This window comes from Hyaena hyaena, unplaced genomic scaffold, assembly GCF_003009895.1.
Source record: "Hyaena hyaena isolate Hyena2069 unplaced genomic scaffold, ASM300989v1 scaffold_33, whole genome shotgun sequence".
Lineage (NCBI taxonomy): Eukaryota > Metazoa > Chordata > Mammalia > Carnivora > Hyaenidae > Hyaena > Hyaena hyaena.
The window spans coordinates 576,308-599,393 of record NW_024080666.1 but is presented as its reverse complement, the minus strand read 5'-3'; the positions used below and the strand labels follow the sequence as shown (position 1 = coordinate 599,393).

General features: G+C 50.7%; 1 protein-coding gene across 1 annotated transcript in view; it reads left to right on the top strand.

Moving 5' to 3' along the window:
* Positions 1-23,086, top strand: part of MAPK4 (mitogen-activated protein kinase 4) — a 148,873-nt gene that overhangs the window by 79,685 nt on the left and 46,102 nt on the right. Inside the window, exon 2 of the mRNA XM_039228908.1 lies at positions 13,586-15,017. Coding sequence (XP_039084839.1) covers positions 14,472-15,017 — 546 coding nt within the window. The 5' untranslated portion in view covers positions 13,586-14,471. The remainder of the gene's footprint in view (positions 1-13,585; positions 15,018-23,086) is intronic.

The following is a 23,086-nucleotide window of genomic DNA, read 5'->3' as shown; positions in this document are numbered from 1 at the left end:
CACTGGAAGGGAAGGTAGGGGTTGTGTCCCCTCCCTCCACCCTCGGTGAGCAGTAGCCTCGCTGAGTTTAATCCAAGTGAGAGGGACCGAATGAGGCACTCCTCCCGCCTACATTGCTGGTCCGGCCGCCTCTTCTTACAAGCTAGACTTCACATTTTCCTTCAGGTTCCAGAGGGCAGCTCTGCCCATGGTGAATATCTAGTCAACTGCCTTTCCTCTCCACTGAGCCCCAGTTTGCCTTGGCCCTTGACATTGGGATGAAGGCAGTATTTATCGAGTGCCTTTCCTCCTAGAAGGTGGCTCGGAGGCTGGGTCTACGTATAAGCCTGGTGGTGGCCGAGACCCTTTCCAGGCAGCCCCACTGCCCAGACCCATTGACTGCTCTCTTGTTCTGGGCACATGATAACAAGAAGACAGCGCCTGTTGTGTGCTATTTCTCTTTAAAACCCAGTGAATCCTAAACTCCGTTTATCTGGAGTGTAGCAGGGGAAGGGAGAAGCAAAGGAATGCTTTGCTGTGTCACTGTCCAGCCCATTGCTGACCACGCACTCACGCTGCGTCAGCTGTGATGCCAGCCCCGATCCGGGTTTCCAGCTGACTACACCGCGCAGGTAAGATCCAGTTCCCGCCCCAGGACTCCCTGTACCTGGGAGCACCGTGGAGTTCTTGGCTGCCGACCAGGATTACATTTGTCCAGCTAATGCGCTGTGTTGTGTTGGTCATGCTGCTGCTGTTGTCAAGGTTGCTGCATTTTCTGCACTGAGGACTTTATCGATGTGTGTGTCTGAGGCTCCCGGGCAGTGAGGTGTCTGTTCGAGCCATGAGCGAACAGCCACAACGTAACAAAGAAAGAAGGCAGGCAGCCGTGTCTCGGAGTAGAGATGGGCTCCCTCTTTCTTCCTTTACTCCCCTTTCTCTCTCTCCATTCCTCCTCGCTGATCTTCTCTTTCTCTCTCCCTAGTTCCTCCTCCTCAACCCTGCTCCCCCAGCTAAGGCCCATGCCTTGCCTTGAAACATCAGGGATTTGAGTGCTCAGTTTCCACTGATGCATGTGAATGCAAGGCTGTCCACATCCCCGTGATCACTCGCTGTCTTGGTTATACTTGAATGGACAGAGGCGTCTCTGGCTCCTGGCCTTATGGGGGCCCAGCTGTCCTCAGACTAAAATGAAACTGGAATTTCCTTCTGCGTCAAACACTGGCTCGCTGCTCCAGAGGCCGGGCACCATGCTAGGCACCAGCCAGCCTTGTGCATCCTCAGTGGGGACAGGGATCAATTCGCCACCCCCTCCTTCTTCTACCATCCGGGGCAGCCTGGCCCCCTGCTCTGCTCTCAGCGAAGGGAGAGGACTCCAGCCTGGAGAGCTGACAGCTGCTGCCACATGGTCCATATGTGACTCTTTTTTCCCTGATACACAATCATTACTTAATTTGAGGAGGAAGAGCTGCTACTTCACAGCTAGCCATTCCTCGCCACGCATAGCCTTTTGCCGGCTGGGTCAGGATCCCCTTCCTCAGTCGATGGAGAGAGGTCTGGAAACACCCCACAAGGTCGTCCTGAGGCCTAAGAGATGCCTGGAAGGACCTGCTCCCCAAACGTGCAGCCTGGGCACTCTACAGTGCCTGGTCCCTGACTCTTGGACTGACCTTGAAAGAATCATTTCCCTTTCCTTGGCCTCAGTTTCCTCATCTCTCAAGGGAGGGAACATTGGTTCCCACTGCAATTTGTATAGACTGACCTGGCACCGATCTACACTCCAAGTCAAGGATGGCCGCCTTTCTCCACATGAAATCCAGACCAGCTGAGTGCATAGCTGTCACCATCAGTTGGTGGGAAACCCAGTGTTACCATCGGGGCTCCTGTTCTTTGCCTTGTTTAAGAGCCTCAGGTGGGTGAGGGGTGGGTTCCTGGGTCCCCCGCCCACCTCTGTGCTTCCTTCTCCTCTGTTACCTCTATTGCTTTCTTTTCCATCCTTCCTACTTTCCCAAGCAGTAGAGCCACCTACCTTCTTCCCCAGGGAGCTCATAATTTGAAGGCTGATCGCTACATATCCTCCTCTTTCCATGTCCAGTGGGGATTGGTGGCCTCCCATGGGGGCCCTGACCATCAAGACATGAGAGGCTTTTGCGTGTGTGGAATCCCTTATGGGCTTGCAGGGGATTCACAGTTCCTCAGTGACAAGTGACACTCCCTGGTGTCCCTCCGAAAGCAAGTGCCCAATAGCACATGTTTCCTCTCCAGGAGGTCCTCTTCCTACGATGGGATCCCTGGCGCATGTGGTTCTGACTCTGAGGGTCTCATCACCTGTCAGTGAAGGAGATATTCCCAAGGAGAGCAGAAGAGAGGGCATTGGACCCAGAGATCGGTAAGTTAGAATAGAGCAAATAGCGCTGCCACAGTGGACTTGGTGAGTCACTTGGTGAGTGTCTTAGTTCCAGCTGCTGTACCATAGACTGGCTGGCTTATAAATAACAGAAGTTGATTTCTCGTGGTCCTAGAGCCTAGAAGCCCAAGATCAGGGAGCCAGCATGGTGTCTGATAAGGACCCTCTTCAGAGTTGCAGACCACCAACTTCTCATTGTGTCCTCACATGGCAGAAGGGAAAAGAGAGCTCTCCGAGGTCTCTTTTATAAGGACACAAATACAGTTCATGAGGGCTCCATCTTCATGATCTGATCACCTCCTCAACACCCCACCTCCTAATACCATCACATTGGGAATGAGGATTTCAACATACGGATTGGTAGAGGGACACATAAATTCAGTCCACTTCTGTGATTCATCATAGATTCATTGCTAGACACTTCGTTCTGGGCTGGATGTTGCAGTGTGTGCTGGGTCATAACAGAAGACAGGGATAATTTAGCCTAAAGTTCCCCCCTCCCCTCCCCTGCTAAAACAACAATAACAGCAACATCAACAAACAAGACTTAAAACCTATGTGGGGTCCCTGGTGGCTCAGTTGGTTAAGTGTCTGACTCTTGATCTCAGCTCAGGTCATGATCTCATGGTTTATGAGATTGAGCCCTGTGTTGGGCTCTGCACTGACAGCATGGAGCCTGCTTGGGATTCTCTCTTTCCCTCTCTCTCTCCCCCACCCCTTTCTCAATATAAATAAATAAAACTTAAAAAAGACTTAAAACGCACATGCAATAGCTAGTGGGCTAATACCTCTTCCCACATGGAGGCCACTCACTGTTGGAAGAATGTGGAGGTACAAGCCCAAGGGATGAGAAACGGCAGCATCTTTGACCCCCCAGATCCCGGCTAAGGTCCCTCTGGAAGGTGTTTATTTTAGTATAAGTGGGTTATGGTCACAGCTTACCTCTAATTTGTACTTTCTGCTTTCGAAAGTATGTTTGTATCACCAGCCTCGTTTGTTCTGACCCCCATGGGGAAGTGTGGTAGTGTGGTTATTCCTACCTCACAGATATGAAATTCCTGGTTTGCTCCCAGGCAGCCTCAGGACTAGAACTCACGTTTCCTGGCCCCCAGCCCATGACTTTCCTCCTCGGCCGTGACAGCCCCATGTGGTTCAGGGATTACTGTTGTCACCTGAGCTGTCAAAACACCACTGCTGTCACTTGTGAACAAGAAGATACAATTGCTAGCAGAGGGAACTTTTTTCTGCTCTACGAATGATTTCTTTGTACCTCGTGATCAGCTTCCATGGGAATAGTAAGAGGTAGCTGTGTGCATACATTCGCTGACTGGGTCCGAAGTGGGGCTTGGGAAGCAAAGTCAGAAACTGAAATTTAAAGGGAGTGAATGCAGGATTCCAATCAGACAAGACTTGTGAAATTCTCATGTCTGGTTGGCAGCTCTCATGGGGAGGAAGAGCATATTACAAATCTGAATCTGTGAACAGTGGTCTGGAGTGTGGGACTTCTCAGGATGCATTTGTTCGGCCCAGATTTATTATTTGTTATTGAGTAGGTCAGGGGTTAGGCTCTGGGGCTGTAGTGACGCAGAGGATGGAGTCCCTGTCCTCACCAAGCTTCCAGTCAAACATGGAAGACAAGCAATTAAAGCAGAAACAGAAAGGGAGAAAAGTGACATGAGGAGGGAACAAGGAGACACAGCCTGACAGATAAGTCAGCCTGGGGAAGGGAAAGAGCATCAGGGAAGGCTTCCTGGATGAAGGGACATTTAGACTTAGACCCAAAGGATGAGTAAGAATTAGCCAGGGGAAGAGGACAGGGACCAAGGTCGAGCAATGGCAGCATGAGGTCAGAGGGAGGCAGGCTGCAGATGCATCTAGGCTCCGCTCTGAGAGTCAGCTCCAGGCCACTAGCAGAGGCTCTCGGGGATGCTGGTTTTCCTGGCTCATCAGGGCAGAGAAGGTGATCACGGGTTACCAACATCTGCCAAATGGGCTGATAGTAATATATGTGATCTCCTTCCGTAGTTTCCATTTCTGGTCTAACAGCAACATAACTTAATGCTGTATCCTTTAGCTACAAACTAGGAATTTTTCAACATCCCTGCCGGAGGCTGACCCTCCAGGTAGGAGTAAGGAGTCCCACGAATGGTAGGATACGCCGAGTCTGAACCGGAGCTTCAGCAACATTGTGCTTTCCCGCAGCCGCTTATCGCATCTTGCCTCACAGAGAGCGATCTCCGGATTCAGGGAAGGCACAGTGCGCTGTGGGCCCCGTACAGCGGGTGCTGAATCAAATGCAGAAGACATTAAAGATTCTGACTCTGCTTTTGAGAAGCTTCGCCCCCTGGCTGGGCTCTCAGCTCTTTAGGACAGTCCAAACAAAGCAAGCCCCAAATGGGGCCTCACCTTATTTAGCCACGGAAGCTGTAAGTGCCCTGAGTTAGATTTTGAAAGACGTCTTCAGCTATCCCAGGTTTCTTTCCTTGGGAAGAAAAGGAACAGATAAGAAATTTCCCCTTGAATCTACAAAAGTCAAGTGTAGGAGTCGGCTGACATCAGGATGAAACAGTGGCCCACACACTCTTTTGAGATCGATGCTGGAGTCAGACTCGCGGCCTCAGGCCTGGACAGGTCCCGCCTCCGCAGCCAGTGGTGACCGGCGCCCACACTTCACACACGGGGACCCGCACCGCTCCCCTCCACAGCTTTGCCCTGACGTGGGCATGGCGCTCCGGCAGCGCTGCCAGCACGTCTCTTCGCGCCCTGTCAGTATCAATGGGAGGCCGGGAAAGCCTTTGTTCTCCCTGGCTGGTTATGTAATTTTCAGGAGAAAAGGCAGAGCAGAGACTGAACTGAAGGCTCCCGGACTTTGCCTTTAGGGGAGGAAGTAACAACCCCACGGTCTGATGGCCCTTCCGCTCGCTCTTTTCTCCCAGCCCTCCGAGAGCTCTCCTCTGGCTCCCTGTCAGAGGGATGAAGACAAAAGAGGTTCTCCTGTTTCTCACCGGCTGTTCTCGAGGAACGTGCATAAGGGAAACAAGCCAGGGTGGGTGGCATCACCGCCTGGCAGGAGCATTAAGACATTTGCATATCCCAGGGGAAGATGCTCCCTGGGGCCGGGCCCCCCTGCTCGAGACATATGTATAGGAATGCCTTTGGCTTGGCTGGGTTGCCGTCCTTGCCAGCTGGTGTTTGAAGGGCACGCCGGGACCTCGGTGGGTGGTGGTGCTGGGCCCGGGGGCAGCACGGGCACAGGAAATGCAGCCTGAGTTGGCATCGCAGGCCGGAGCGTTTGCAGCCCCTGCCTGCCCACGCACCTGGGTTTCCACAAAGAGGAAAGGCCTCCCTCCCGGGTCACTTGCCTTGACCTCCTCCAGCCGGCTCACCTCCTGGGTAGAGGGAGTCGTACTTCGTGTCAAAACCCGGGAGTGCGGAAGAGCTGTTGCTCCGGATTCCTGGGAGCATCACTGCTGCCGCCCAGGGCAAGACCCATCTCCGTCCCTGTGAGCAAAATTAGAGAGAGCACAGTGCTAACCACCTCAGGACCAGCCCTCCCTTCCTTGCTGAGGAAACAAACAGCTTCCAGTCACCATGCTCTTTTGGGGCCTGTGTGGCTCCTGTGCTTGAACCCCCACCTTTCCCTGCCACTCATCCTGTGGGGGATTCAAAAAGCTTTCTGACCTGGGCTTCAGAGACATGTTTTTCATTTGTCTTTCCATTCGGGGTGTACTTTGTCATCACCAAAACCTTACCGCAAACACGTAGCCATTCCTGTGCCAAATGGCATTTATTTCTTGAGTCCCTGCTGTATGCCAGACACAAGATAAGACCCGGGGGCTATACCAATGAAAAATGAGAGGTAAAGATTCCCCCCTGCCCAAGGCTCTGTCTGGCTCTGGACTATGATGAGATCCAAGCCAGCTAAGACCCAGGACCTCTGGCCCAAGAATTCTCAGTCTCCAGCCCAGTTTGCCTCTTCTCCATCTTGGAAATGCAAGTCAAGAAATGCAGATCTCCAAATTTCTCCTCTCCATCTATTGCTATATTACAAACATGCTAAAATTTAGCAGCTTAAACATTTATTGACACACGCTTTCTGTGGTCAGGAAACTTGGTACCGCTTAGCCAGGTGCCTGGGACATGAGATCTCTCACGAGACTTCGTCAGGCTGTGGCCAGGGCTGTAGTCCCCTCATGGCTCACCTCTGGGAAGGTCTCCTTCCAGACTTGCTCCCTTGGTGGCTTCAGAAGGTCCCCTTGCAAGAACTCATGTGGATGTCATCCTATGGCTGCCTTAGGACATGGCCACTGGCTTCCCTGAGAGTGATCACCCAAGATGGAAGCCACAGTCTTTATAACTCCATCTCAGGATTGACCTCTCATTACTTCTGCCATTCTGTTTCTTAAAAGCAAGTCCGAAAATCTAGCACGTTCTTAAGAGGCTGGGATTACACAGGGCCTGAAGCCATTCAGGTGGCAATCATGGTAGCCATCTTCGAAGCTGCCTTCCACATCCTCCAAGGGGCTTCTCTGGCTGGATAGTCCTGAGTCAGCCTCCTCATCCTAACTCCTACACTTGCTGTGGGAGTCACGAAGTTAGTCCCCGAGTGCTCCTCCCTGTTTCTGTCATTGTTTCTGTAATTGCTGTGGTTCCTCTTTCTCAAGAGGACTGCAGACTCCCTGAGGTCAGGAGCTGTGTTCTGTATCTCTCTCTCCCACCTGACCAACCACATACCTGGCAAGTTACTATCAGATAATTTCAACTTCAAGTCAAAGAAAATAAAAAGGCAATAAAAATATCCTAAACAACATAAGAGCTTAACAACCTCACTTGGCAAGAAAGCTGGAAGCATCTCCAGGCGTGGCCCCGCGTGTTGGCAACACTCCAGGCTCATGTGCTAGCTCTCCTATGCTGGCCTTTGTCCCCAAGCCTCTTTCCACGTGGTCTCAAAATGGCTGCTAATGCACCAACATCACTTTCTCCCTCAGCTGCATCCAAAGATGTGAGTGGTGCTTCTTCTTGGGAAGGAAAACTTCCTGAGCACATTCCCCGGCAGCAGACTTTCCTTGAATACTTACCATGCAGAACTGGGTCATGTGACCACCCCTAAGCCAACTGCTGGCAAAGGGGACTGGGGATTTTGACTCAATAGGGATGTGTAGAGGATACGCCATCGTCCTGTGGGGTGTTGGAAATGTGTGAGGCTGTCGTCACAGGAACCAGAAATGCCATCGGCATTTAGTGGGTAGAGACCGAGGTTGCTAAACTTGTGACGCCAGTACCCCTTATAGTCCCACAAAACAGTAAGTCTTCTGCTCAAAGGCCGGTACTGGTACTGCTGGGAATGCTGGCCGTGGCTCTGAGACCCTGGTTCTTAGCCAGGAGTAGTCGTGTGCGTACTCCACCAGTGATAGTTTTCGATGTTTAAAGACATTTTGGTTGTCTCAGCTCGGGGGTACCCTGGCATCTAGTGGGTAGAAGCCAGAGTGCCGACGAACCTCCTGTAAGTGCACAGGTCAGCCCCACAGCTGAGCATGACTGGCTCAGTGTCGGTCATGCCGAGGACGAGAAACCCTGGCTTAGGATCAGTCTGCGTCATCCCTTGGTTGGACTCAGCTGCGTTAATGACTGACCCAGACCTGCTTCCTGTTCGTTCGGAGGAAGTGGGAATGTTTCCTGGGTGGGCAGCCAGTGTCAGCCCCCGGACCTTGTGCATCAGGAAGCTGGGAGAACGTTCAGCTCAGTTCACGTCTAGGATGGCCAGTGTCTGCAGCCCAGGCTCTGGCTTTTCTGAGGCTTACATTAGCCGAGAGGTCAAGGACCAGTTGGAAGGCAGGGTTATGGTTGCTTAAACTTATTGTTTTGTATTTTTGTTTTTGTTTTTTTCTCGGCTCTTAAACTCATTTAAAAAACTTTTTTTTAACATTTTTATTATTGAGAGACAGAGCACGAGCAGGGGAGGGGCAGAGAGAGGGAGAGACACTGAATCCAAAGCAGGCTTTAGGCTCTGAGCTGTCAGCACAGAGCCCAACACAGGGCTCGAACTCACAAACCATGAGATCACGACCTAAGCCAAAGTCGGACCTTTAACCTACTGAGCCACCTAGGTGCCCCCAACTCTGAAACTCATTTTAATGTTCTATTTCTCACTTTCTGTTCCCATAAAATGGGCTATGAACTTTGGCCTTCACACTGGGGCTGAACACAGACCAAAAAGACTGCTGCCTCTTGATTTACTTTGAAAAGTACCAGAAGGTGTGCATATGCCCAAATTGGCCCTTCTCTAGGCCTGGGCGGTCTGGGCTTAGGTGGTTCGTGGTGGGAATCACTCACGTGGGCTCAGATAATGTGCTGCAGTGCCGAGAAGTGTGGCCTTTAGAGTCCTCGCCTGCTAGTGGTATGATGTGGGGCAAGTCACTTCCCTCTGGGGGCTTCGTGGGAGTGTGACACAAACTCATGGGGTTGTGGTAAGACCCAGCTGAAATCCTCAGGCACAGCTCCTGGCCCATGGTGACCCCGTGGTGACCCTTAGTCAGCCTAGCTACTCCATCTGCATCAGGTCGCCTTCGCCACCTCTCCAAAAAGCCTCTGAAAATGCAAGTGGGCGTGCAGGAGTGAGGCACGTCAACAGTACCCTCCACAGTTCCAAAGAGTCAGAAATAGAAGCAATGGAAGCAGAAATAGAAGGTAGCTTGTGGGCCCTGAGGCCATGAAGCCTGCAAACAAGCTTAACTAGGCCCGGGGTGGGGACCCGAGCCCAGAATAGCGCCCAGGGAGGGCAGGCCTGGGGTAACGCCACCATGAGGGGCCGTCAGAGGACCGAGTCCAAGGAGGGAGTAGACCAAGCAGGAGGAGCCAGAAAGGATTACGGCACATTTCCGTGTCTCCTTAGGAGCTACCTAGAGAATGTTCCAGCACAGTCTAGAGCAGGGGTCGACAGACTGTGGCCTCCTAACCAAATTTAGTCTCCAACCTATTTTTGTAAATAAAATTTTTTTGAAATGCAGCCATGCCCTTTGTTTAGGGATTATCTATGGCTGCCTTTGTGCCACAAGGCAGGGTTGAGTAGTTGCAACAGAGATGGTATGTCCTGCAAAGCCTTAGACATTTATTCTCTGGCCCTTTATGGAAAAACTTTGCTGATCTCTGGTCTAGAGGATTTTATGCACATGGACTGTAGTGATTAGGGTCACGAACCTCAGAGTCAGACAGACTCGACTATAATGTGAATGATGCCGCCTAGAATTGTGCAGTGTGCAGCCTGTTCAACTGTAAACATCAGCCCTGCCTGAGAAGGATTTCCTGAAAGTTTTTGGGTGCCCAAGAGAAGAAGGCACTGTCTGTGAGATATCAGCACCTCCTTGGGGGCCATAGTTTCTGCTGAAAGTCAACAGCAGCATGCGGCTTGGGAGGATCGGAGCAGGCAGAGTTGAGTCTAAATTTAGAATTTCCAAAGCTGCTTTGTAAACCAGCTCCCCAGGAAACCCAGCAAGGGACAGTTGGCACACATCATCTCATTTCTGGTTTGTCTCCACATGTTAAAAGGCTGGATGCATGAGAGGATAATTAATTGGCCTCAACTAAAGTATTGCGGGAGAATCCGTGGGAAATCGGTGGAGAGATGAAGGTCCATTGCTAGGGTCCTGGGGTTGGTATTTCTACCTCTGTGTTTTAGTATAACATTCACCGTGCGTCATGGGAGCCCGGGCTACCCTTGCAGGAGTTGCATGCATTCTTCTTGCTCATTGTCATTCGAGCACAGCTGAACCCCTGACCTTTTCTTGCTTCAAGGTGAATGCCAACTGCCTGGTTTGAAATCACACCTGATTCAGAGCAGCTCTGAGTCACCAAATTCAAGTGGAGAGTGGCCGTGCTTTGCCTTGAGAGGTTGCCGCACAGCCTCCTCTGCGCAGGTGGGCACCTCCAGATGCTGGACCCGCCCTCTCCAGGGCCCGGCTTGTGCCTCCTGGTGTGTCATGCAAACAATGAACCACTAATTCAAGACATCTTAGGTAATAGGTGTTTTGTAATCAGTCCACCTGTGGAGAAAGGCAAAAGGTTTACAGTGGAAACGCTAGAGGAATTATAGAAAGAAACTTCGAAAGTGAAGAGGGCCGAGAAGGGATGAGTCACGGTAAACTCACACGGGAACAGAGATATGGCTGCATGGTTAGTGCTGGAATTCTAAGAGAGGCAGCCTGAGCAGACGGTGATACCCAGAGGGTTGAAGTTAAGAAATCTGACGTGTCTGGGTGGTCGGGCCTTGTGAGAAAAGCCCTCTTGAACAAGTTGTGTTGCAGCAGCAGAATTGGGGAGGGGAGGCAGATCATCTCGGAAATGTGGGCAGGACAACTGTGTAGCGTAATGAATGTTCCTCAGCATTGGACAAATGTATGTCGGGGCCATTTAGTTTCCTTTTTTTTTTTTTTTTAACTTTTTAAGTGTTTTTATTTTTTTTGAAGGAAAGAGTGAGCAGGGGAGGGGCAGAGAGAGAGGAGAGAGAGAATCTGAAGCAGCTCCACACTGTCAGCGCCGAGTCCGATGGAGGGCTTGTTCCCATGAACCGTGAGATCATGACGTGAGCCGAGTTGGACATTCAACTGATTGAGCCACCCAGGGCGCCCCCCAAGTCAGATAGTTTCTGAGTGCTGCCTTGTGCCCTGGACTGGAGAAGCTTGAAGTCCAGTTGGGAGATGGACACATATGAAACGTCCAGTAACAGCCCAGCTTAGTATATGGTTAATGTCAAAGACTGCATACACAGGAACACTGCAGGAGTTTAGGCAAGGCAGAATGTCACCGGGGACACTTTAGGAACAGGATCTCTGGAGCGGAGGGGAGATGCCATCTGGATTCTGAGTGATGGGCAGGACTTTGGCGAGTGGGGAGGAAGCAAGAGAACATTCCAGAAATTGGGAAGGTGCAAGCAAAGAAGGAAGGCAGGAACTGAAAGAGTGTATTTAGAGGCCCATGAGGAAGGCACAGTGGCTGGAAGCAAGTCTTCCCAAGGTGACATGGTACCTGCCCACTGGAGCCGACCGCGTGTCAGGGAGACCACTCACTTGCACCGATGCAGACATGCACGCATGCACACGTGCATCTGTGCAGGGGAGACAGTCCCTCCCCCACGTCAGGGGAAGAGGAACAAGTTTTACAAATAAATAAAGCACCTCTTAATTATTCACAGATTATCTGCATTGCAGCTGATCTGGAACAAATCCTGCTCTCGCTTGCTGGTGATGTCATCTCCTCCTCACTTAGGTGCTCAGTCCTGTCTGTTTACAACCCAGTGGGAGCTGGAAAGGGAAGAAGGCTTAAGCGTCTCTTCTCATAAAGCAAAATATGTGATTGCCTGCTTGTTGTGCCTTTGGGAACTGGACCAGGCCTATGGGGAGACAGTGAAAGAGGCTCTAGTTTAGTTTCTGTTATGTGAGGGGCAGCAAGAGCCAGAGGAGGCTGGACCGGGGCTCTCGGGTGGTCCTTTTGTTCCCCTGAATTAGGTATCCAGGTGGACTTCGCTAGCATGGGCCACAGGGTGTAGCTCAGAGGCCGGTCCCAGCACTGTCTCTGATGGGCAAGGAATCCTCAAACAGAGTGAGTGCTATTCATTTCTCAATTCATCAAATGTGTATTGCCCCCGTGTCTGCTAGAGACATTGAGCTGCTGTTCTCTGAGCCTTGGGGCCCTCATCTGCAGAGTGAGGACTTGGGCCAGAATCCTTGTCTCTCACCAGAGGTGCTGGCACTTGGGGGTGGGTGTCAGTTATTCATGGATGGAGATGCTTGGCAGGGTGTCTAGCAAATCTGGCCCTGCACATTAAAAGCGAGTAGTGACTTCTGGTCAAATGAGCCCAGGAGGGTGGCACCATCCCCAGTTAAGGACCACTGGACATGTTGGCTTTGACCGCTTCCCACTCTGAAATCTTGTAAGACTGTGGTTATTTTGTTGCTGGGACCAATAAAAACATGCAGGGTGGGATTGCTGAAGAGTTTGTCAAAACATTAGAATCCTAGGTGCCTCTTATTCAAGTGCAAGGAAATTTTTAACAGTCATCAACACCTAACATCTGTTGAGCAATTACTGTGTTCCAGACCCTTGGCAAATCTGTTTCTCTAGAAGTCTTTAGAGGGGATCTGGTTATTTACTATTTTAGGTCATCTGTGTCCCTTAATTTTCCCCCTTAATTTCAGACATTGATTTTACTGTTTTGTTTCATTTAGCAGTTGCAGAGTTGTGCAAAGTTCAGATATGAAAGCATTCCTACAGGGGGCCTATAGTATGGGAAGAACTAGATTCACTCCTTTGTGAAGGGTACAGTGTCTGTTCTCTGAATGTCCATGGACTTAATAAACTTATAAATCTGCTAGTCCCTCAGAAGCTGTAACATTGCCTTGACTCCAGAGGTCCAAATTTACATTTTTTTTGCAGTTTTTTTTCCTCCCCACTTAGGTTCCATGCCTGTAATTTGAGTCAGCAGCCACCAGGGGGCAGTCATGGTAGGATTTGAGCCATTGCCTTGAAGAGCTAGGTCCCCACCATCAAAGAGAATACAGTTTACCATGCCAGTCCTGGTGTCATGCTGAGAAGTCTGTGCCCTGCTTTGCTGGGCAGAGAATCCCTTTCTTAGGGTGGCAATACAATTTCCTTCTTACTTGGTATGTATGCTTTTGCCACCTCTATGGAAAGCAGGAGATACACATGTAATTAAATATCAGCACATGGCAAATTCCCGCAGAATATTCAAAGACATTTGCAATAGAAGGAAAGGGGTCCAAGTAGAAAAGAAAAATTATTGATCCTTTCTTTTCTGTCTGCAGTTAGTTACTTTTCACTCTCAACATTCCCAGTAAGTGCTGATGTATGTATTTGGAGAGCATAGCAAATTAATTTCTCAAAAGTCGAAGCGAATCATTCCCACCCACAGTTCGTGTGCATTAACCTTTGGGGAGCAGGCATTTACATAAAAGGTGCACCATTTGATGATCTTATCAAATCAGTCCATCTTCTCTCTCTTCCAGGGGAGCACTGCTCACAGCAAGAGGGCTGGCTGGGCAGTGCAAAGCCTGGAATTCCCTGAGCAAGCAGTGTTTCAGCTGCCTGGACAGATCAAATAACACTTGGGCTGGTTAACAAAGGACACGCAAGTGGGAAGGTGTTGGAAACTGGCGTGTGGAAATTTACCCAACGTTATTTCTTTGACAGGAAAGGAGACATGGTCTGAAAGATGCCGCATTCCTGCAGCCTCCCTGAGTCCGGCAGCACACAGTCTTGTTCAAGGTGGTGTGGATGAGGGGCTGACAGAGGATGTTGCCCTACCAGAAGCCTCTGGAGGACCCTGGCATGCCAGCTGAGTGCCCTTCGGATTTGGGACATGAGGTGTAACTTGGTGTAGAGCTCACGAAAGGTGGTTGGGTTTCAAAAGTGCTCACCAGCCTGATGTAGGCTATGAAACCTACGGGGAGCTGGTAGACAAGGGAGCTGGCAGAGATTTAAAAAAAAAAAAAAAAAGCCCCTAGAAGCCTCCAGAATCCGTTGCTGGGATCCCTTCATACAGCTCAGGATGCAGAATGGCTACAAGCTGCCAGAGGCTGTGACAACAGTGAGCTTTAGACCGTCATAAAGGAACACAGCTCACTAACAGCGCTACATTTCTGCCAGAAGGAACCTCTTTTAACAAAAGATTTAAAGGGGAGAGTTTCTGCATCTTTAACCTTGAGGTCCATTATGGTAGAAAACTTCACATTCACATAGATACTGAGACTGGTTTTTCTTTCCAAGATGCTATAGTTGAAAAAAGCATGAGCCATTCTAAGTTTCGAGCAGAGTTCAGGGTACATAGGAGTTGGTGGACAGCCCTCCCTGTGCAAGTCAAGAAACCCGTATGAGCCATCGCCTTCCGTAGCTCAGCACAGACATATGCCTCTCTCGTCTCCAGAGAGCTGGTGGCAGCGACATCAGCACGAGAAAAGGCACCCCTCAGCTTCGGGACTTGACAGAATGAGGTGTGCTGGGGAAGCCGCTACCCTGGACTTGGCCGATTTCAACTGCCCCTTCATCACACGGGCAGACACTGCGCACTGAGCCAACAATGGCCGAGAAGGGCGATTGCATCGCCAGTGTCTATGGGTATGACCTTGGTGGGCGCTTCATTGACTTCCAACCCCTGGGTTTTGGTGTCAATGGGCTGGTGCTGTCGGCCGTGGACAGAAGGGCCTGCCGGAAGGTGGCTGTGAAGAAGATCACTCTGAGTGACTCCCGCAGCATGAAGCACGCGCTCCGGGAGATCAAGATCATCCGGCGCCTGGACCACGACAACATCGTGAAGGTGTATGAGGTGCTGGGGCCCAAGGGCGCTGACCTGCAGGTCGAGCTGTTCAAGTTCAGCGTGGCCTACATTGTCCAGGAGTACATGGAGACTGACTTGGCGCGTCTGCTGGAGCAGGGCACGCTGACAGAGGAGCACGCGAAGCTGTTCATGTACCAGCTGCTGCGGGGGCTCAAGTACATCCACTCCGCCAACGTGCTGCACAGGGACCTGAAGCCTGCCAACATCTTCATCAGCACGGAGGACCTCGTGCTCAAGATCGGGGATTTCGGGTTGGCGAGGATCGTTGACCAGCATTATTCACACAAGGTATGTCTGCCTGGAAGGGCAGAAATGGGTGGTCCACAGAATCTTCAAGAATGTTCACAGCTGCTCTAAAGGGTATTATTCTTAGCTCCACTGGAATCCGGGGACTAGAGTCCATACCTGGGAGAGGCTGGAGGGTACCAGAAAGGTCACTGGCCTGAAAAGCAGTTGCTGGCCAAGCAAGGGGGAGGGGGCCCTGGTTCTTAGTCTTGGCTCCTCCCCATGGCCATGACCAAGAATTGCTAGCTGCACAAGATGGGGTTGGACCAGATGATCTCTAAGATTTCTTCCAGCTCTAAACTCCATGACTTCAAAACTGTGTGGTTGATGAATTTGCCTTTAGCATCTTCCTATCCCCGCCATCCACCTAATACCACGTCTCCCTATTGTCCGCTCGGGACCCCCACTGAGGCCCCTCTCCATACCAGCCTTATCTAAGCTCCAGTCAGTTTGCTTCCTCTTCCCACTCTGTGTCCCGTTCTCTCTTGCCATGGACAGAGGGCGTGAAGAGTTAATCTGATAAACTAATCAGTGTGCACTGTCTAGCTAATGGCTCAGCTCTCCCAGGGCCCATGATGCCCCGGCCCCGCGGTGCCATTCTGAAGCTACAGGTGCCTAGACGGTCCTGAGACTCCACTTCTCAGGGTGGCTAAATGCTCCACAAGCGGCAGAGATAGAGCCGACCCAGCCACACTGCCGGAGATACTGACACTCTCAAGGCCCCGGGCCTCTTCTTAACTAATCCACTGCTTCCTTCAGGAGCTGGGAGTCCTTTGGAGTTGTATTCTGCCTACCCCTGGTTCCTGCCGCTTTAGAGGAGCTGCTGAGCACACGTCAGCAGACATCCCTCAACAGAGCTGGGGGTGGGTATGATTACCAGCCTGCTGCCGGAAGCCTTGACCTGTGAATTTTTATTAGAATGAAAACATTCCCTAGGATATAGGTGTGCCTTAAACTGTTATCAGCCAAGGGGCTGAGGGGGGTCATGAAAGGGGAGGGTAGCTCTGACCTTGAACGTGCTTCAACTTTCTCCCTGAGGCCCCATTCCTCTGTTTTCCCTTGTCACCTTCTCTGCCTGCAGCCAGAAAGTCACAGACTCCCAGAAAGGCACTGACCTGTTCTGCAGCTGCGGTGAGAGGGCGTCTGGGGGCGGGGGAGGGTAAGGCTCGCTGTCCCACCCTCACCTGCTGGTATTTGGGCTCCAGCCCAGATTTCAGACCCCAGATCAGCCCAGCTGGCTGTAGTTCCTCATTGTCATCCTAACCACGAACTTGCCCCCTGCCCCCTTCCTGTGGCCAGGCCATCTGTCAAAACTGATAGGCAAGAATATCCATAGTTTAAAAAAAAAAAAAAAAAACCCTTCCTGATGCCCTTTGCTATTTGTACCTTCACTTTGTTCTAAGAAGCAGTGACTCCAAACAGTCAGACTGGAGGTTTTAACCTAAATCATTTCTTATTTGGTAAAAGGCCCAGAGAATCCATGACACTTTTTTCTGGGATGTGCAATTGGAGTAAATTTCGGAATTGGAGTAAACCAGTACCTTTAGGAATAAAGCTAGGACCTCCCTCGATGAAAGGGTCTGATTAAGTGATGTGTACTCCAGGGAACATGCTCTCAACAGCACACAGGAGACCTTCGTTAGAGTCCGGGAAGGTGATTTGTGGGGGTGAAGATCGACTATAGTAACACTTGTTAGGAGGTGCAGGGCGTGAGGAAGTGGGGAGGTGGGGGTCCAGGCTCCCTTCTGACACCTGCCATCTAGGGATGGGGACAGTCCCTTTCCCTCTGGGAGCCCTGGTTCCCCCATCTTTGATGGGGATGATAATACACACCGTCTGCCTGCTGGCTTGTGGTTACAAATCAAAATGGAGCATGAATGTAAAGGCCCTTGGAAAGCAATAAGGAGCCCGTCCATTTGTGCAGTGAGTGTTTGCTAAGCGTGCCGGGCCCAGGCCCACATTCATCGGCCACCAGCTGTAAGTGGCTATGCTCATGTTACTCAGAGTGGGCAGACACCTCTCTGGTTGGGACTTGCATTTTCCTGATGCCGAAGAAATTCAGATGTTCTCACTTACTCTTCTTAGAGTCTCTTCAATAAAGTTGGCTGTGGGTAGTTAAAAAAAAATTGTTGGAACCAGTTGTGAACCCTGCATTGGGCCTGCGTTCCCCACACCCCTTCTCCCTCATACACCGTCGGCTTCTAGTCTCCTCCTTATTCTTCGGATGATGACAAAAACTTTATTATTGGTGCTTTACTTTACCCAATATGCACTTAAGTCAGTTCTCATTGAATCCTCAAAGTGCTGTGAGGCACTCAGCGCCAAGGGTCCATTTTCAAATGGAGAGGAACGGCTGTCTTGAGATTATTTGGCTGACTGACAGGAGGGGCTCTAGAAGGCGGGCCTTCTCGCGTCCCCATGCAGGGCCTTTCCACACACCATCTCCCTCGTGAAGGCTTGTTGTTCCTCGGTGGGAATTCGTCTTTCCTTCCTGTGAATTCCCACGTTGGTTCTTCCCCAGCCCATCACCCGGACCTTCTAGCATCTACCATTCCCTGCTCTGTCTTGTGGGGCACTGTATTTATGTCTTCTGTGCTCCCCTGGCTGAGAGCCCCTTGGCTCTTGAGGTCATGTCGTCTTCATCTTGTTTTCCCCCCGGGGAGTCCAGTCACTTTTCCTGAGACATGGCCCTGTTGATCTTGTTGACTGTCTCAAACAGATGGGAGAATAGGCATTTACCAGCATATTCCAGATAGGAAGCTAGTTGGGTTCATTGATTCCATGTGGTGAGAGGGTTGGACTCTCAGAGAGCACATAATCCGTCCAGCCCATGGATTGGTTGGGGTCAGACGTGTGCATCTGCTCTCCCCATTGTGCGCAGAGGATGGTGTCTATGTGAGAATTGCTCTCAACTTGACCCCTCCTGAAGTTTCTTGGATCCTGTACTCACCTGGAAGAAGACTGTGCTCATTTGGGCCATAGCCAGTGCTTTTGGGTGAGTTGTAAAAGGGCATCTTTTTTCTGGGCTGATTCTGCCCGGTGCCAGGGACAGGCTTTGGGATCTGACTGGCGGCTGGACTTGGCCCCTTGGCTAATAAGTACAACCCAGCCAGGAGTGTGCAGCCCCTGGTCTCATTCTCCTCACTGTGCCTTCTTCTTCTTCCTGGGGGGACAGTGAGCTCCTTCACTTCCACACCCGTCATCTAGCACAGGGCCTGCCATGGGGTGAGTGTCCAATGAATTTGTCTGGTAGAGGAGATGTCAACGCAGACAGAGAGCATGCTGGGCCTCCCTTAGGGGTCTCAGTCTCTGCTAGGTTCAGAGGACAGCTGCAGCTCCTGGTTAGCCCACACTGTCCCGGAGATGGCAGCAGGTGACAGTGGGGGTGCTCTAATGTCTTTCTCAATGGCATAGGGAGCACTTGGCTCCTGTGTCACTGACTCACCTCACTGATGTGCATGACATCAGGCAAGTCTTTCGCTTTGGGCAGCTCATTCCTGAATACGAGACCTGTAAGAAGACCTCGCCATCACCTTGTCCATCCCCTTCAATTTTTGTTGTTGTTGTTTATTTATTTTTGAGACAGAGAGAGAGAGAGAGAGAGCACGCATGGGGGAGGGGCAGAGAGAGAGGGAGACACAGAATCTGAAACAGGCTCAAGGCTTCCAACTGTCAGCACAGAGCCCCACGCGGGGCTCAAACCCACGAGTGGTAAGATCATGACCTGAGCCAAAGTTTGACACTTAACCGACTGAGCCACCCAGGCGTCCCTTGTCCATCCCCTTCATTTCATGGTTGACAAAACCGAGGGCTAGGAAGGGGAGGAGACCCACTCAAGACCTCACGATGAGTGTGGCCAACACACACATTTCAACTCCATGTGCCCACCAGCTCTTCTGTGCCTCTCCTCAATTGTCTTTTCTGTCAAATAGGGTCATTGCCCCATTTTATTTCATAGGATTCTTCTTAGTGTCAAATGAAAGTGGAAGATATCATAGTGCTTTCAAATGAATGAAGAGCTCAATCACTAATAGAACCATATGCCCAGTAGATGCCACAATAGTACCACGCAGACATTCAGGTCCCGGTTTCCCCTGCACTGAAATACAGAACCAACTTCTGATGTGGCCAAAGCGGGGTTCATGAGGCCCTACCTGGAGGGTGGCTTCCCAGCCTCTGCCCCAGTTGTGAATCCCTTTCCGTCCACCTCCCCGGCCAGCCTGCTGAGTAGTTCCTTGTTGTTTGCATTCAGAAGAGGCTGCTGAAGGGTCAGAGTGTGTTTAACTTTGAATTTATCCTATTAGGATACAGTAGATGATCTCCAAACAGGAGAAAAACTGTTGTTAAGACTTCACCGAGTCCTGTGTAAATTCCAAGAGGCGTCAGGAGCCCCAGGGAGCCTGCAGGGTGCTGACAGATAGATGAGCTGTGTGAACACACTTTCCTCCTGGAGGGGCCTCCCGTGGCTGGGGAAGGAGCCACCTGTTGCCCTGGCCGGGGCTGCCGGGGCACGGCCAGCAGACTTGCCTTTCTTGGGGGCAGGAGGCAGAAGATTCCCAGGAAAGAAAGCAAGAGTAAAAGGCTCATCGGAATTTTGACAGCCCGTGGCTCCTGTGTGTCGGTGATGAGTCACTCTCAGGAAAGTCAAGTTTTCCATTAGGCTGGCCTGCCTCTGGGCCCTGACCCCTTGCTGTTTTGGAGCCCTCTGTCTTCATACCTCGTCCCCTATCAGAATGCGTTCACACTTTGCCTGCGTATCTCAGGAAGATGCCTTACAAATTACTAGGACAGTGACTGATTCTCGAAGTGGGTGCAGGATCTGAGCATCAGCCTCACTCCTTATCAGCGATACGGAGTCTCTGGTTTCTGGTTCCTTCTCAAGCCAGCTGACCCAGAAACTCGGGCTGGCCCCACAAGCTGTGTTTTCACAGGCCTCCAGCTGATGTGATGCCGCTTAACTTTCAAGAACCACTGATTCGAAGACACGGAATAGCTTGTCTGTGGACAGAAAGCGGATGCTCCCGGTGTGTTTGCTGGTCCCTGCAGCCGTATTCTCAAACGTCCACAAGTAGGAAGAAGGCTAAGAACTCCCAGAAAATGGGGTTGTATTTGAAGCAGATACGTTAAGTAAACGGAGTGATTAATGGCGGGGAAATCAGTGATGGGGAATTTTGAAGGTCGTTGCAGGCAGGATGACTTTTAAGGCCTCCATCACATCACACTGGAACCTGCCTGGCCTGCCCAGCATCCTTCCCATTTGGTGGAAAGCTACAGAAACCAGGGATCAACACCAGAAGGAGCGTAGGTTCTTTCAGGTGTGATTTTCACAATGCTTGGGTGATATGGACAATGATTTTAGAAAACGCGCCCTTTTCATTCTGGTGTAAACGACTTCCCTCGATGTTATTCAACAACAGATATTGGTTTCACGGTTCAGTGAGACTGAGCGCAGATTACCGTAGTTTGTTAAGGCTTGTGATTCCAGGTCCCAAAGGAGCCAGAAGGGTGCATGATGTCGAACACACACGGCCAACTTCCAAAGGCTTTGCACTGAGCTTCGGTCAGCTGTGTTTATGCTGCTTACATCATGTTGGTCAACCTCACCTTCTGGCCACGGCCTTCCTTTGACGGCTTCTTGTCTGTCTAGGCCACTCTGACCTCCCCGTCTGCCTGGGCATAACACACAGAAAGCCCCCCTGAAGCACCCATTCCCTTGAAACTGAAACTCCCAGGAGGAATGCTCCTTTCTGTGCCTGAAATGCACAGATCTCTTGCTCCTGATCCAGAGAGTGCCCATTTGGTGTTCTGTGGGCTTAGATTTGGGTGATGTCCATATCACAGAGGCCGAGAATGAGGTGCAGGTCCTACGTGCCAGGAGTGAGGAAGGGCTTGCCCAGGACCCCAGAATAGGATGAGGGTCCCCAATGCCGGCACTGGGAGAGGCCCAGCCCTACTGGGTGGCCTGCGTTTCATGAGAAAATGGGCTCGTGGAAGGACAACTTGCTGAAGGCCCAGCTAGAAGGTCCTAAGCTGCTAAGCGTGTTATTCCAAATCACTGGAGCCGAAAAGATTTATTTAAAAGGCTATGAAATATCCCTTTTTAAAAGGGAAAAACATGACCTTGGGGATTAGAACAGAGGCTGTACTAGAGAGTCAAGTGTCCCTGAACACTCCGGCCGACTTGGAAAGCTAATTTTGTTGGCTTTCGATGCCTCTCTTCCCCTGCCCCTTGCGGCCCCCAGTTGCTGGGTCTTGACTCTGTCCCTGGGCCTCCTGGGGCCCTCTCTGCCCACTCCCAGAGCCTCACACCCAGGCCTCCCTTCCTGGAAGCAACCCCACTTAGCTCCAGGAGCGATCTTAAAAATCTTTAACTGGCATGGCCAAGGCACCACTGATCGGAAAGGAACCCGGCCAGAGGCCCAAGGCAGAGTCCCGGAGGTGCCCTGCGTGCCAGGAATTGAGCCTTTATTGCCAGATCATAGCGAGATCTAGGAGTATCTGGGAGTGAGGCGGAGGTGATGAGTGAGGGAATCAGGAACCTGGAGCAGTGCCGGTTTCCCAAGCAGCTTACAGGTCTCTATTGTTCTGCTGCTGGCTTAGGCACACAGGTGCACACCGGCCATGCTCGCTGCCTTCCCTGTCATCTCAGAGCTCACCGTGTCTCATGGGCCTGTAGGCCTGCCTCTCACTGGGCTGAGCTGTTAAATAAAGTGCAAAGGAATAGGGGCATCTGTGTGGCTCAGTTGGTGAAGCATCTCACTCGATTTCAGCTCAGGTCACGATCTCGCGGTTTGTGGGTTCGAGCCCCATGTCAGACTCCACGCTTACAGTGTGGATGGAGCTGCTTGGGATTCTCTCTCTCCCTCTCTCTCCACCCCTCTTCTGCTTCCACTCTCTATGTCTTTCTCTCTCTCTCTCTCTCAAAATAAATAAATAAACTTGTAAAAAGATGAACAGGGGAATCAGTAGCTGCCTCCTTATTTTCCACACCAGCCTACTCTCTCACTTGGTGCTCACCTCACAGCTATAGTCTGCTCCCTACCAGCGATGTTGGAGAGGGGCTAGTATTTCATGTGGTACAGGCTTGCTGGTGACAAATTCTTTCTTTATCTAGAAAGTGTCTTTATTTTGCTTTCATTTTTTAAGAAAGTTCACTTATTTTGAGAGAGAGTGAGCGTGTGCAAGAGAAAGAGACGGGGAGAGAGGGAGAATCCCAAGCAGGCTTCACACTGTTAGCACTGAGCCTCATTCAGGGTCCAGTCCCACGAACTGTGAGATCATGACCTGAGCTGAAATCAAGGGTTGGATGCTCAACTGACTGAGCCACCCACTGCCACAATTTTGCTCTCATTTTTGATTTTGGTTTTTGCTTTTTATTTTTTTAATGTTTATTTATTTTTAAGAGACAGAGAGACAGAAAGACAGAGTGCGAGCAGGGGAAGGTTAAAGAGAGACAGAGACACAGAGTCCAAAGCAGGCTCCAGGCTCTAAGCTATCAGCACAGAGCCCAATACGGGGCTCGAATTCACGAGCTGTGAGCTCATGACCCGAGCTGAAGTCAGACGCTCAACCAACTGAGCTACCCCAGTGCCCCACGCTCTCATTTTTGAAGTTTGTTTTCTGTAGATATGGAATTCTGAATCTATAATATTTCATCTTTCAGTACTTAAAAATGTCATTGCTTCGGGGCACCTGGCTGGCTTAGTATATGGAGCATCTGACTCTTAATCTCAGGGTTGTGAGTTCCAGCCTCACGTTGGCATGGAGCCTCCTTTAAAAAAATATCATTGCTTTATTTCCAGTCCCTATTATTTCTGAAGAGAAGGTCTTCATTCACATAATTTCCCTTGTATGTAATGTGGATTTTTCTCTGCTTTCAAGATTTTTTCTTGACCTTTAACTTTGAGCAGCTTGACTGCAATACATCCAGTTGTGGTTTGTTTTCTTTGGGCTCATTTTTGGGGGGATTCATTGAGCTTATTTGGTCTCTAAGTTTATTTGGGACATTTCAACAATTTTTTTTTCTGCCCTGCTTTTTCTCTCTTCTCTTTCTGAGTTCTGATGGCATGTAT